General features: G+C 36.2%; 1 protein-coding gene across 1 annotated transcript in view; it reads right to left on the bottom strand.

The window, feature by feature from the left end:
* LOC140151436 (nuclear protein localization protein 4 homolog) overlaps window positions 1-16,846 on the bottom strand; it is a 32,187-nt gene extending 15,341 nt beyond the window's left edge. Inside the window, 5 exon segments of the mRNA XM_072173778.1 lie at window positions 523-571; window positions 1,826-2,035; window positions 4,166-4,278; window positions 5,032-5,112; window positions 16,718-16,846. Of these exon segments, the coding sequence (XP_072029879.1) occupies window positions 523-571; window positions 1,826-2,035; window positions 4,166-4,278; window positions 5,032-5,112; window positions 16,718-16,732 (468 nt within the window). The 5' untranslated portion in view covers window positions 16,733-16,846.
* Between the last annotated feature and the right edge of the window lie 70 nt (window positions 16,847-16,916).

Genomic DNA, 16,916 nt, shown 5'->3' with positions numbered 1-16,916 from the left:
TCTATCCCCAGCACATTTCCTGGTGCGAGGAATGATAAAATTAACACTCTCACTGGACCTAGTACTCATAGTATGTATGGAGCTCTTGATCGTGAGACAGTTGGAAATGTACTAAGGAGAGAGGACATTCAGGGACTTGTACACAATCGTGAGTGTCTTGAACTTGATTCTCTCATGAACTGGTAGCCAATGAAGATCTAATAAGAGTGGGCTTACATGATCAGACTTGGGCTTATGATATATCAGCTTGGCACATTTGTTCTGTAATTTCTGTAGTCTAACAATGGCAGCAATTGTAAAATTGATATCTAGATAAAAATTAGATGCTAACATTTTATTTTACATGATAATGTCATGATCACCTATACCGAAAACGACCAGTAGTCAATGGCAATTGCATCACAACTCAGCTAAGGACTAAAGGTTTCAGTCACAACATTAGTTTGTCCGTCAAAAATAGGTGTGTCTGGTTGACCAGAATCAAGTTAAGTCTTAAATGTTCTTAATGATATTATTACTCACCTCTAATGGGACACAATGTACACATTTGGCATTGGGACCATGGTGACACCTAGAAAATAAAGCACAAACCAATTTATTTGTTAAATCATTGAAGAGAGTATATTACAATGCAACTTGTGCTAGTTTTACAATCAACCTATCACAAATAAATGCTCTCTGATGCAAAATGTACAATGGGCTTTGGAAACCTAGGATTACCTTGATAAACTCTTGGAATAGACAATTAGATAAAAAGGTTTATTTTTCAGGTGGGGGAGGTTCTTAGTGAAAAGGTGGGTATGGGGATGTGTGCCAGATTGGGGGTGCATTTTCAGCCTTTTTGGTATATCATTGGGTTTCAAATATCAGAAAACTGGTTTAGAGATGGGTGTATTTATTCCAAAATTTCCCCAAATTCTGGAAAGTGTAGATTGTTCAGCATAATTTATGAACTTTTTTGCCAAACTTGTATCAGTATTTGATAATTTGTTTTTTAAGTTTTATCAATATTCCATGACATGGGTTTATTTGCCCCATGAACAACAAGAAAGATCCTGTTGATGAGGTAGTAACTGAATTTGTTAAGTTTCCTGTATAAGTATGCCTCCACCTCTGTCTTGAAACTAGTGCATTTACTGTGGACGATGGTAGCCTATTCCAGGAATCCACTACACTGTAGCTAATTTTAAACTTGTGGATGTTGAGATGAGCATACTTCTTGTGGATCTGAGGTCCTTGTCCACATCACTCATGGAGAACAGGGTACACTTTAACATATCATTAAGGATGTGCATAATCATTAACACCTGTATTTTAAAGGTACACAATTGTTGGCACGGTCAACTGGCAGGTTTGTGAAGGAATTAAATACCAAAAATTACTAAATGTTTATACTAGGATTTGGGCAGGTAATCTTGTCCTAGATGGTCAGGACATTGGTGAGTTGGACACTTTTATCATCATGCATTATGTTATGCCATAAACTGTAGAGCTTGTGTAATACTTTATGAATAAATCCAGATGTGCTGTTAACTCTTTGTGCCCACAGAAAGAGCGAAGCAGGCGTAATTGATTGACGTTTGTTGTTTTGTACTCCCGGCAAACATAACGAAAATGATTACACTAAACAACTGGTCTCCAAATGGCACCAACATGATACAAGAATATACCACATTTGTCATGAAAATACCAAACTCACTTTTGGCTCTGCCAATATTTCCATGACTCTTGCTGTATATTTTCATATCACACTCACAGCCATCCAATATTATATAAGTATATTGTACCCAATTTGCTAACTCTCCATCCACTCTCTCTAACTTACAATTGTTCATCTCTTTTCCTGTAGATCTTGCCATCCTGTTTGGCTAAGAATTGGTCCACTTCATCTTCTATGACTTGAGGTGCAACAGGTGCTCCTGATGTTGACGGTGTTGGCTCACCTGACCCTCCAATAACAGCAGCTGATGATGATGAGCTGTTACCGCTGTCAGCAACTGATTTATACGAGAATAAATACAGCATGTCTCCATGTCTACAATGTGGGAAAAAGCACACATAAATAAATACATGTACACAGGTTACAATTAAAGAATTAATATTTTACCCCCTATGCCTATACTATACTATAGCAGTTTTTAAAAAGTATTTCTTTCTACATCTGGTCAAACAAGCTGAAAACTGGCTACCTGGTGTATTAATCAGAAGTTGTTACAGTTTGTCCACTCTGAAGTACAAAGTGACAATACATGCCTATTCAGCGCGTTAACAATGCGCAGTGCTGTGTCTCTGCTGCAGGTATGTGTGCCTTCAAAGTCGGCACAATGTGTACGTCCGCGTCGGTACTTTGTAGACTGACTGTAGTTGGCCTAGGGTCAAATTACTATCAGTTGAACTAAAAAACATGAAAATGATCCAAATTGCAGTCACAATCCATACCAGGGTTTGTCTCTCCATCCCGCCTGTGACTGTTAGTATGATACAGGCATTACTGTAAAAGTGGAAATTTTCGCGCTACATTTATTTTCACTCTTTTCGCGCACAAGCTGCTACCATGAAACAACGCAGGAATTTATTCCTTTTGTGTATAGGTCAATTTAAGGAAAACTTAGAAGCGTGAATTTATGAACAAGGGAAACAGTTAAAAATTAGCAAAGTGCAAAAAATTAATCGTGGAAAAATGTCCACTTTTACAGTACTGGTGACAAGAGTCAAAGTTAAGTGGCTTTAGGCAAAACTTTTAGCCTAACTGCCACCTCCCACAAAGATAAGGATAAGAGAACAATTAGGGTCAGATTTTAGGTTTAGATGATTGTTTGATATGTCAATATTGCATAGGCCTGTTATCGACACATGATTTCTAATTCAACACTTCGTTGGAGAAAAAAATACGACAATCAACACGTGTCGAAACTTGTAATGAGATTTTAAAATGCTGAAAAAAATCGATAGATAAACTTAAAAGCACGCCTATATGAGTTACAATTGCCGACTTCCTGTGTAAACATATCATACTCGGCAGTGGGGTTTGACCCCCACCCTTTTTATTTTACCCCCACCCTTTTTACTGAGGCACCCTTTATACTGAAAATTCCTGACCCCCACGCTTTTTACTGAGGCACTCTTTATACTGAAAATTCCTGACCCCACCACTTTTTGTATCCATTGATGAAGTCACACGAAATTCGAAGTAAATCAAGTATGCCGAATTCTGCACCTATTTCACATGTGCTAGTCCGATGTTTTTCTCTCCATGAAGTTGATACATTATGTGAACAATGCAAATTTTATGTGAAAAGCTACTACTGTACTATACAATAAACATTTTAATGCATAACTGTACTTTTTTACGTCCAAATGTTGTTCTTGTCATGAACTGATTCGTTTCTCGCGCATGCGCTCTGTGACTTATATCCTACCCTTCTTCGCTCAATCAATTATTCATATTAATGACGTCACTCATACATACGATCGATGTAAAGAATTAACTACCACACATCGTAACACGTCATGGAAAAAATCGGACATTTGCATATCACGGAAGGGCTTCCGGGGAGGATATTGTGCTGGTCTGGACTCACGTAAACAGGCGCTGGGCCTGCATCAAATGGAATTTTATCTTGCGCAGGTTTGGCGATTTTTCTTGGAATTATGATTGTTTTAACATTCAATAAAAATATGCTGTAAGCTGAAACAAGCCCACGCTTTTTATTTCATTCCCATGCTTTATACCATTCCACGCTTTTTACCCAAAAAGTTTAAACCTCCACGCTTTTACCAATTTTCAGAATTTCGAACCGGCACGCTTTAAAAAGCGTGGACTGCCGAGTATGATACTTCCTGGTTTGCTCTACTTCCGGGTTCGGGTCAACTTCGGGAGGTAATTTTTGACTTTCCGATGAAAACATGATCGTACGGTAAGCTTATTTGGACAAAATAGCATGGAAATTTCTTTCTTTTTTTCCCTTTTTAATATTTGTTGTGAAGTGTCGAAAAGGATAATTTATTTTGACATGTCGGATTTAGGGTCATATCGATGATAATATGACACATATGACAGTCGATAACAGGCCTAATATTGAATCCATTGCATACCGGTACTTCACTTGTTGTTAATCTTGACAGGTGATATTATTAATGATACGTTCTGTGATGAGTGACCTACCTGATTTTTGCACTTTTGAGAGTAGATTTACTTGAAGGTTTTAACAGGTTAGTTCTATCTCGATTAACATACAGCTGGAACTCACCAACATCTATACCAACTGTCTCAGATACCTGCAAAGAATACACATCATCAGTAATTGGATTTAATCAAAACTTCTTCGATCCCATTCAGTTCCGTTTTGCAATTTTTAAAAGAGAGTATACACTTTTTAAAATTTCTAGGGATCAACTTTGGTAGTAGTGGTTGTGGCACACTCACTAGTAAATTTTAAAAGGGTGTATACTTTATTGCAAGAATCAACCACAGCTTTAAAACTATTATGTAACACAATTTTTACTTGTCTCCAGTATCTAGGAAGGTTTTACCTTGGTAACAATTAATTAGATCAAGGTCAATGTATGTTGACATTTTGCTGTGTTATCAAGGTTGAAACATCCAAAATAGTGCAAACTATTCTTTATTTGAATTGTACATTGTACTATCAAAACAAAAATTTTGATATCTTTTTCATAAATCTTTGAACATTTTTGACACCATAGAGTGAAAAATTTGAGCTTTGACTTTGTTGGTATTAAGTGAAGAGCAGTACAGAACATACTAGCTCTCAGGTATATAATACATTTGCTGAATCCTATAAAAGACTACATCTATGTAGGTATAACTTTTCACACAGTTTGAGCAAGTTTGATGACCATTAGCACATTTATTGCAAGGGCACCGAAAGTTTAACCTAACTTTTTTGTCATGTCTCATGGTCTAATACATGCAACTGTGACTTGGGGGGGGCAATTCATGCATGATAGGCCTCAGACAATGGACTGATACAGAGAGAGCACTCACTATGAACTGGATCATAATCTTACCTTCTGAAAGAATTTGTACAGAGTTGTCCCTACTGGTGCACTCACACGTTTATTGCCCTCAAAGGTCTGTATTCGCACAATCTATAAAAATGAAATGAGAGAAAAATTTTTCCAGATGTTAAGTTTAGAAAATACTTATTCAGTTATAATTACATATAAAAAGAGCACAATATAATAATATTGTAATAATATTAATAACGAAAGAGTTGACAAGTTAAAAAAGTAGAGCTCTACAAAGCTGAAGTGATTTGATGTGAGGAGGACATTTGTATGATTGTTATTTAAAAATAACAACAAAACATTACAAGAAATACTATTAAAAAATGTGATTTTCCTTCATTTTTCCTACCCCGCGATCACACATACATCCGTGCCAGTAGGCATAACTGTTGTTTATAAACATTGTTTATGCCCAACTTTTAAAAAATTGCGCGAACAGCGTGCGAAGATTTTGCGTCACCAGCCCTTAAAGGGGGTCTCCGGCAATCATAACATTATACCTTATATGTTAGAAAAATAATTATCAAGCACAAATCACATGGTTTTATTTAAAATAAACTCATATTGACCATAAAAATAGGGGTAGGTTAAACAGCCTTTTAAAAAGGGTGATGTTTCAAATTTCTTAGGGAACCAGCTTATTTGATGCGGCATAGGCAATTTGACACCTTTTTCATCCAAATCGGCCAAAAAATGAGAAGGTGCCGGCCAAAACAAGTATTTGGACGGGGGGGGGTCTGTTGGGGGTCTTAAAATCAATATTTTCATCCATAATCATTATTTTATGCCTAATTCTGTTAAAGTTGGTGTTGGTTTGCAGGTAATTGATGTCTAGAATTCCATTTTTGAAAGTTGCATAAAAATTGGAGTTGTCGTTTTCTTAAAATGGCTGTTTTACGTCCAAATAAGGATGTGAGGGCGCTTTGCATAAAACATGCACACGTTCTTTACACATAAAATTTTAATGATGTCAGTACGGTATGAAGATAATCACATGTGGCACATCCTCAAGAAATTTGGGCATTATATTTCTTTTCGTTTGACCGTGACACCATTTTTCGTATTCTCAGTAAGCCTTCCATTGAAACGTACACATTTTAAAGTGCGTTGACCCCTGTACAGTTGAATGGCAACGTTCTATGAAATATTCAAATGGCTGCCAAAATCAAACCGTACAATGTAAATCGCTCAAATTTCTTGAGCAGGTACTACCTATGATTATCTTCATAGATACACCATTGAAATTTCCGCTTTAAAGATCGTTGCAAGTTAAATGCGAAGCGCCCTCATATCCTTATTTGGACGTAAAATGGCCATTTTAAGAAAACGACAACTCCAATTTTTATGCAACTTTCAAAAATGGAATTCTAAACATCAATTACATACAAATCAATACCAACATTCACAAAATCAGGCATATAATAATGATTATTGATGAAAATATTGATTTTAAGACCCATCCCCAACAGACCCCCCTGTCCAAATACTTGTTTTGGTCAGCACCTTCTCATTTTTTGGCCGATTTGGATGAAAAAGGTGTCAAAATGCTCAGGAGATCATACTGCATCAAATAAGCTGGTTCCCTAAGGAATTTGAAGCATCATCATTCTATAACCCACCACTAATAAAAACTAATAAAAACAGTCGGCTCTCAACACTCGATATTCAAAATTCCCGCACTGAAATAGTTTAAGTGCAATGACGTAATAATTGTTTGTGCTCAATCGTCGTCAGCCTTCATTGTATTATTGGGACGTCATTGCACTCGACAATTTCGGTGCCCGGGAATTTTGAATATCGCGTGTTGAGAGTCGGATGTTTTTATTCGTTTTTATGGTCACTATGAGTTTGTTTTAATTAAAACTATGCTTGATAATTATTTTTCTTTCATATAAGGCATAATGTTGTGATTGCCGGAGACTTCCTTTAATAAGGCCGTATAAAATTAATGTTTTGGACTTGGTTCTCGTCCAGAGGATTTTCATGAATTGATGAGGGAGGGAGGTGTTTTTTTTTTTTTTTTTTTCCAATGTAAAATGGGCATTGTCAGTAGTTTTCGGTCTTCTCCAACAGTGCTCGAGGAAACGATGAGGCCCTTTTTTTTTTTTTCAAATGTGAGATTCTGAGGATAGACCCCTAGCCTAGAGTACCACAAAAGACTTGGAAGTGATGCTTGTTCTCTAATAAACTTATTTATATGTATGAAGATTTCATAAATCATTCCAAAGTCTAAAAAATTGAAAAATCTAAAAAATTAAAAAATCTGACAAATCCCAGAAATTGAGGAGGAGGGGACGAGAACCAAAATATTAATTTTACATGGCCTAATAATTCTATAACCCCCCTAATTTTGGTGTAAAAAAATTATAACCCCCCTTATTTTTGGTCTAGTTCGTAAACACATAATCTGATTGGACAATCGCATGATTTCGGGTGCTGTCTATCAGGCCATAGATGACCCCACGTCACCATGAGTGTTGATAACGAGTAACACGCTTGTAGAGGTGCGCATATGCATCGCGTTGTATGCGTAAACTAGTGCTAAATACTCACACGTGATAGCAGTACCGTACGCGCAACGTGAAGTTGTAAACAAGTTTCAATTCATTCATTTTATAATAAGGGGAGATTTTATGACAGTAACTTACAGTTATTAGAATAATATTTAAGACTAGGGGTCTGTTACCGTCAAGCAAAATTTTAAATATGTGGACAAACTCAAAAAAATAGAAATCCTTGATTCTTTTAGCATGGAAAGGGTTTAGGGGGACATTTTAAAAATGACATTTAAAAGTTGCATTTGGCCTGTTGGCATGGTAACGGACAAAACAAATATTAGTCGAAAATGACCAAAATTTACATTTTTCATTTTTGAAAAAGGGCAAAGTTTGGTCGAATGCCACAAATATATAAGATGTGATATAATTTTTTAATTTTTTTCTTCAGATAGGGGCATGCTTTGGTAGTCCTTGAAAATGAAGAAAGAGCTTGTCACTCTTTTAAAAGATCCTTTAATTTTAAGTAGAAAAAACACATTTTTGGGCAAAAATTGTAAATGTCATTTTACCCCAACATTGAAGGGGTGTAACTGTAAAGAAGAAGTTGATATTTTGTAATTGTATGGTGGCATAGCTAGAGTGAACCCTTGCTGACAGATATATAGTTTCAAAAAATTGGGGTCTCAACTTCTAAAGAAGTTCTGGCTTTTAAAAGTACCAAGTTTTTGAAAAAATGTGTATTTTTTAAGGGAATTTATGGCAAAAAGTTTCGCTTAAAAGGATTGTGTTTAAATAACCGTAATGAATCAATTATTGAATATATTTCTATTGATGAAAAGATTAAGTGACTTCTTAAATTTGAGTCTCAGTTTTAAATGGTACAAACAAGCTATATTTATACATACAGGCCTTTTAAGCATGTTAAGCAGATTAGACAGATCACAGCGCTATTCAAATACAGATAGAGGGCAGCGCTTGGAAGACAGGTTGCTTTTAGCATCAGACAGCTAGCTACCCAGTACAAACAACAGGGCACACACCACTAAATAATCGTCCCATTGAAATACACGGGAAAATACAAGAAAGTAAGTTTGTTTTTCTACCCCATGTAACAACATTTTTAATATTTTGATCAAACCAATGTCTTAAATAAAGATTAACCTTTTATTTAAATTTAATCTTTTTGGTACAAGTTAAAACAAACTTGAGCGTTACGAACTCCTGAACAGCGCCATCCCGAATTTCAGCCGACACGCCGCCTCCTTACCAGTTCCGCCATGATATTGTTCCGAGGGCCTATTACCCATGCACATTCGATTCAGAAAATTTTCTGAACAGATATGTAATGTTGAGCTCCTATTCTATCTTTTTTATCAAAACAACCAAGAGTCACTCAAATTTAGTTCCCTCGGGACGCCGATATATTTCGCATAGGTGCTATTTTTTACCGGAACTATGAAGGGTTACACCAAATGCGGAAGGATTTAGTGTAGTGCACCCTTATAAGAAAAAATATTTTTGATATTCTTTATTTTTGGAATCAGTGGTCAACATCCTAAAAAGGTGTAATTGCTTTTTATTGCTAGTCACTCCAAAGTTATAAAACAGGGCTCCAAACAAGCTCGGACTGAGTGAAAATATGATACTTTTCGCAATTTTCAGCATTCAAGGGCCAGAGCAACATTTTGACCATGTTAAACTGTATTTATAATCCCATTAACATCAGGAAAGTGACTTTGTTTACAAAAATATATGTACAATCACAAATTTAACATGACCGGCGACATGTGATCATTTCACCCCCCCCACTCTTAGATTAAGGACGTGTCAATATGCATATGCCTTAAGTTTGGGGGGGGGTGTTATGGGTAGATAGAACGGTAATTTGACACTCTAAAATGTTAAATTTCCAAGTTGCGTGTATTATTTTTGCAAGATCTAAAATTAAGAAACCCCATCATTAGAATTAATTGATAAATTTCTCTCTTGGGAATTGAACATTTGGTCATGAGATAAAAATGCCCGTTATTTTGTCATCATTAGGCCATAATATAGTATGCTTTGACTTTAAATGTCTATTGAGACCCAATTAAAGGTTCAGTGATTATTTTCAAAACGGTTATAATTGAGTTTTGATCTTATATTGAAGTTATAATTACATTTTGCATCAAAATAATTCCAAAGATGTTTCATTTTTTCAGCACCGAGATAACCAAAAGTGACCACTTCTATGATATTGGGGCCAAAATAGCTCAATTTCAAGCACGGTCTTAAATTGTCAATTCGACGGAACTTATGCTTTTGAAGCTAATTTCTCGTGCGTTTAAGAAGGAAATCGCGTATTTGTAGACGCAAATAGAAAAACCGACTTTTTTTCTTTGCAAAGACATCAGTTTCAGTCAAAAATCTCAACTTTTTGGCACTTAAAATCAGGTATTAATCATGTCCATAGCATTTAAAAATGAGTCTTGAAGGGGACCACTAAATAATCGTCCCATTGAAATACACGGGAAAATACAAGAAAGTAAGTTTGTTTTTCTACCCCATGTAACAACATTTTTAATATTTTGATCAAACCAATGTCTTAAATAAAGATTAACCTTTTATTTAAATTTAATTTTTTGGGACAAGTTAAGACAAACTTGCGAGATACGAACTCCTGAACAGCGCCATCCCGAATTTCAGCCGACACGCTCGCCTCCTTACCAGTTCCGGCCATGATATTGTTCCGAGGGCCTATTACCCATGCACATTCGATTCAGAAAATTTTCTGAACAGATATGTAATGTTGAGCTCCTATTCTATCTTTTTTATCAAAACAACCAAGAGTCACTCAAATTTAGTTCCCTCGGGACGCCGATATATTTCGCATAGGTGCTATTTTTTACCGGAACTATGAAGGGTTACACCAAATGCGGAAGGATTTAGTGTAGTGCACCCAACAGAGTTCACCAACTTTGCGAGAACACCAATCAGGGGCTGTGAAATAATGATAAGCCCTGTAGGAAGGGTAAATATGGGGGGGGGGTCCAAGAATTTTTGACAACCCCCCAAAAAGGGGAGGGGGAGCAATTTTGGCAGGTCAAATGAACCTATACTATGGTTCCAAGCCGTCGCAGATGAGCTCATAGGGTAGTGTCAATATACCGGTAAACGACATATCTGATTTGCCCAGGTTTTTGTAAGTTTGCCACTGCTTTTAGCATCAGACAGCTAGATACCCGGTACAAACAACAGAGTTCACCAACTCTACGAGAACACCAATCAGGGGCTGTGCAATAATGATTTGCCCAGGTTTTTGTTTGCCACTGCAAGCTAGGTGGTGGCAATGGACATTGGAGCACATTTACGGGGCAGACTACAGACACGCTCTGATGAGGGCTTAGAAAAACAGTGCAGAAATGTTCAAATATGCCAAATTCTTTGCTCACTGCGCTTGCATTATACATGTACATCTAGACCATTATTATAAGGGTTGCAAATTGGGAACTCAAACATATGTCATGTGCGGGGGGGGGCAAAGATTTGTTGGCAGGCCGGAAGGTGCAAGCAATTCTTTTTGGCACGCCGTTTGGAAGTTTTAAGCTTAGCCCTCAACATCAGGAAGCATGTAAAGTTTCATCTCCAGGAGATGGATCTTCAGGGAATTCAACATCAGAAAATGTTAACCAAGAAACATTTGAAAATCATCAACATCATGAACTATGTGCAGCTTTTAACATCAGGCAGCTACTAGAACTAACCCAGTACAATTAACAGTGTTCACCAATTCTACGAGAACACCAATCAGCAATAGGAAGTATGTGAAGCTTTATCTTCAGTAGATGAATTTACTAGCTACGGTGGATTCAAGAGGTATTGCAAACGCTATTCAGTTACCCAAGGAAACATGTACATCGACATACATAAAGCATTGAAGCATTGACGCTAGTAGCTCACATTCAGTCAGGAAAATATGACAAAATTACAAACATCAAAATTAAAAAGCCTTCTAGCCAAGATAAGAGGAAATACAAACGGACAGCAATGTATTCTTCCTGAATCAGAGATATGATTAGGTCATGAATTGGCCCTAAAGGTTATATACCACTAATAGGCATGGGCGATACATGGAAATACGACGAGTAACTATTTGTTTGCATAGCATCTGAAAAGACTGCTTTAAAATCGCTGAAATTGACCAAGTAATATAGCCAAAAAAGTACTTTTTAGGGTTTGATGCTTCAAAATGGTATATTTTCTCTCATTATATGACATTTTTGTTGTAATAGTACCAAAATTCATACGCGGCTACGGTTTTTAGTAAATATTCGCCTACCATATTGTAACTTTCAGCTTCGAAAAGCACTGCCATTTTGAGGTGTTTACGGTTCAGTGCGTTAATACAAGAAAATCAACCTATGTTGAGTTTTTGATCATTTGGCATCTAAATCATAGTTTCACCTGATATTAGTGGCATTTAACTGTGAGAGTTCTGAATATGAGAAACGTCCACCCGTAATTAGCCATTTTGCCATTGAACCTATATAATTTTGCTTATAGTCAGCAAGAAACAAACAAACCCAATTTCCAAGAAGCAGAAAGAATTTATTATTGATGGGTATGAGCATGGAGAGGTCACTGGGAATCCGGGCTGGGAATAGAGAGACCCTTCTGCTGTTGCTAGGCAAATGCGTTTTTTGGCGGATGTAAAATAGCAACAAGAGGGCATTTAGCATGTTTAGCAGGCCTACATCTGAGACGAGTATCTGACCCCACAACACACACGTAGTTTTTTTTCCGAGAGATCAATGATGAACTTGCAGATCCTGCAGATACAATGGTATATCAAGAGTGCCTAAAGCAAACGGTGCAGAAACCAGAACTTTATCATCCCATTACTCCTATTACTTAAATTTGGGGACAAATAGATTATTTAGAGTACAAGATGACAAACTTAGCAGTGTCAGCATCAAAACTCTCACAGACATCTGTCAGGCACTGTTCATGACCTCATTAGAAAATTCCACACATGAGCGACTCTGTTTATAATTCTAACAACAATCTACACAAAGTAAAGACTTGAGCATCACTTTATGATGGGTTGGCAATGGCTTCACCATGTCCACATTTAACTTTTAAAAAAAATATGTGACATTGCATTTTAAAAACAATAATTCAAGTGCATTGTCCAGTCCCCCATGTTTTTATAAACATTTTTCTATTGTTTTGTACAATGTTTGATCTTTCTTACATTTGAGATTTGTTTTCAGTATCATGCAGTCTTAGAACTAGATTTATAGATAACATTGTATAAAACAAAGAAAAATGTTACTTGGTATGTCAGTTGCTGTTGGTGCTATAAACCCCAGATAAGGTAGAAACAACTGGTAAAAAGGACTTTAATATTATAAATCCACGAAATTATCACATTCTCATTATGTTTAAACCATATTTAGATTATTGGTGAGGTATTTCAGATAAAGTCTTGATAGATAGAGTCCTGTAGTGAATATAGGCCTAAATAAGAAGTAAAAATGATTATTATACATGGAAAACCCGTAGCCTACTCCAGAGTAGTGACCAACTGAAATATAATGTGTTTTATTTGGTTTCAATAGTTATAATCGATTTATCCATTGTTTAGGAAGAGTAGAGATTGTAAAAGACAGATAACCACCACCAAGAAATTAATGCCCATGGTAACCATTTTGCGCCTAACTTTGCACATTTTCCGTCTTATCTTGATCAATTCTTTACAAAAATATCCCATGTTCATAATTATTCCACTACAGTGGCGTACCGTGGCCGCCCCAACCCCGGGGGGCTGAAGAAGAAACAATTTTGCCGCCCCTTCCTTAACAGCCCGAAAAGGTTGACCCAATTTTTTTCACGGGCGTTTGAAAAAGTGAAGAGCAAAAAAAAAAAAAAAAAAAAAAAAAAAAAAAGATTTTAGGCGCTAGCGTTCCCAAAAGTAACCTTTTTTCAAATTTTTTATGCTTTTTCAATTTTTACGCCTTTTTTATTAGCTAATTACTTTTGCCGCCTTTCGCTTTTGCCGCCTTCTTCTTCTTCCGCCGCCTTCGCTTTTTGCGCCCCTACTTTGACCCGGGGGCTAAGCGCTAAAAGCCCCCCCAAAAAAATACGCGCATGCACTAGGTATAGTGCTTCAAATTTCCATGTCCCGAGAGTAGGATCTTACACCAAAAAGTCTTTTTTCTATCAATCTACACTTGATTGGAATAATTTACCATCCCAAATCAAAGCTATTATTGACAAAAATACTTTTAAATATGCCATAAAAAAACACCTTGCCAGAAGTGCGTTAACCCAAGAGTCAGCTGCATTTGTGTAACCTGTTCCTTTCTGTCCTTTGGCTTGTTTTGTCCTCCGTGACGTCCCAGGCACCGTCTTGTCTTTATGTTGGACCCCATTGGAAATAAGTTTACACATTTGCAGCTAGACTTTATGGGTTATCCTGGCATTTCGGCTTTTTGGTGTCTTTGCTTGTATCCATGTATTTCATATATGCTAAATTTGTGATAATTTGTGATTGATTATATTTATTGTTCTTGTCGATTTTGCCGAATAAATATGAATGAATGAATGAATTTCCATGCATTAAACCATATGGCTGGGGGAGGGGTCACTGGCAGTTTACTAAGTGAAAATTACTTAAATAAATGATAACCAATGGTTGTGATGGGTCAATGAACTATTCTGGGTATGTTATTTGCAAATCACAAGCCAATAAAGGATTTTTTATACTGTGAAAGTGCTATGTAATTTTTATCGAAAATAGCGAACTTTCTTCAAAGTAAAACTTCGTTATGGGGTAAAGACCCCAATTTTTTTATTGGTTGGTTGATCATCCCTATTCATAGTCATTCTCATCCAACCCCTGACTTTAATCAGCAAACTTCTTCTTGAGAGTTATTGAATTTCAAAGTTATACCACTTTTACTAATGAAAAAAATTGCAAAAAAGAGGGATTTTGCATTGCATATTAGTTACACAATATTCTAGGTGGGTGAGAAAACTGGCAATACTATTTTTGTAACGTCTAATACATAGGTATTTATCAGCAGCAATTTAAATTGTTCCATACTTCTAGCAATTTCATTAGTGGTCGCATGTCATAAGTTGGGTATGCAAAAAGGGTGGAGGGATTACACTTTTCTGAAAATTGTGTTACAAATTTGATCGGCTTTCCGTAACCCCATATCCTACAGCAGTGGTTGATACCTCATTTTAAGCCTAATTTTATACTCTTTCAGTCTACTGAAGCATATAATTATACATTATTCAGTAAAAAAATCACATCAGTTGAAATGAAAAATGCCAGGGGTGGAGGAGCAGGCGGATGTGGAGCAGGCGGATGCGGGAGTGTGCAATAGGGCCTGTGTGAAAATTCACATGTCAGCATGTCAAAACTACTGGTTACTTTTTCAAATCTAGTGAGGGTATGATGTATTGACAGCTTTGAATGTTGAATTTGTACAACTAAAACAATTACTGACAACTTGAGGTGGTACTACACCCCCTGAAAATTTTTTTGACTAATTTTGCATTTTTCTCAAAAAGTAACTACACATTGGTAACAAAAGTTATGTATATTAAAGGGGTAAGGAATCGAATTACTTCACTGAAATTTCAGTGATTCAAGACAAGGGGTTCATTATATATGTTAAGAAATGAGGTGCATTCTAGCAGTACCTCTTTTCTTATCATAAATAACATACCGCTTGTCTTGAGTCACTGAAATTCAAGTGTAGTAACTGGATTCCTTACCCCTATAATATATGTAACTTATATTACCAGTGTGTTATTATTTTTTGAGAAAAATGCAAAAATAGTCACAAATGTGTAGTACCACCTTAAGGGTTATATCATTTTTATATGTTCCATTTTTTTCATTTTTGATGAAATCCTAGTTGAATTTCAGTATTTTTAATAGCAACATGCTAATGTACATTTCTTTTCTTGATATTCATTTCCTCAATAATAGAATAACTGTCTCGCTAATTACTCATAAAAAGGTCATTGACCTTCACAATGTAATTAACATACATACAATTGTTTTAAATAATTCATTTGAAGCATTAATGTATTGAGATCATATCCTCCAAATCTGATGACATTCTTGCATAAAATAAAAATTTTAGTCATTTTTGTAATTGAGGTCCGATTTGAGAAAAATGCATTTGAAAATTGAGATTTACATAGACGCCTGTGTATTAACTAATTAGTAATTAAGCATTATCTCGAAAATTAAGCATGTGTTAAGGTTAAAAATTGTGTTAATTATTAGAGGTTGTCAATCTATACTGTATACAACATATCAAAAAATACATTTTTTGTCATTTTTGACCATGTAATGGAAATTGTACCCAACTTATGACATGCGACCTAGTGCTAGCTAGAAAAATGTGTCTTTTTCGAACTGTAAAATTGAAAAAATGAACTTTCCCTGTGGCAATCTTCAAAGAACCGTTACCATGGCAACAAGGATTTTCGAATTTTTGATCAAGTTATAAAATCATTAGACCCAAATACCTTTCCTATCACAAGATTTAGGCAAATTCCATGAACCTTTATTTTTGGCTTTGTCCGCACATTGCTGAATTGATCCAGACCCCCAGTCTTAACTGGTCAACTAAGAATGAGAATAAACGATAGGATGCCGGCTGCGTCAGCATCCACTGCATGCACTACTCAAAATATTGGACCTGCCTGTCGTCTATCACACGTGCACACGGTAGAGGATAGTAAAAACAAAAATTCCTATCGTTTATTCTCTAAGTATTTCTTGGCCAAACTGGAACACTATGAATGAACGCTAGTGGCTCCGCGATAAACACGTGGCACGCGAATATAGCACGGTACAGAAGAAAGCATGATCATGATGAAACACGGGCGGCACACGAGCCTTAATTACATTGCGTACATGTAGAACACTACATGGACGCAACGCGCATGTTCCAGTTTGGCCAAGAAATACTTCATTTTACTGTACATGTAAATAATGATGCATGTAGTCATTATCAGTGCAATATGAGTGAATGAGTGAGGACCACTGTATGGCACTGAATGCTGCTGACGGCTGATGACATGACAAAAATATAAACAAAGAATAAACGGGTGCATTTTAGAGAAATTATACACTCAAATTCGGATCTACTTATCACACACAAAGACCTATTACTTACAATTCCTTCCGACATTTTCAATCCGAGCTCGATGATACACTTTCGAAGAAAACAGCACTTTCAGAGCACTGTTTTGTCGAGTTTATTCTTGATCAGACGGCAGCCATTTGCAATCAATCAACGTCTCGCAAAAATTCGTAGAAGACGAGACACAATAAAAACATTGTAAAAGTAATTAAAACAAATATCTAATTAATTA

Source organism: Amphiura filiformis, chromosome 4, assembly GCF_039555335.1.
Source record: "Amphiura filiformis chromosome 4, Afil_fr2py, whole genome shotgun sequence".
Classification (NCBI taxonomy): Eukaryota; Metazoa; Echinodermata; class Ophiuroidea; order Amphilepidida; family Amphiuridae; genus Amphiura; species Amphiura filiformis.
The sequence above is the reverse complement of the archived record's forward strand: the minus strand, read 5'-3'. Positions and strand labels throughout refer to the sequence as shown.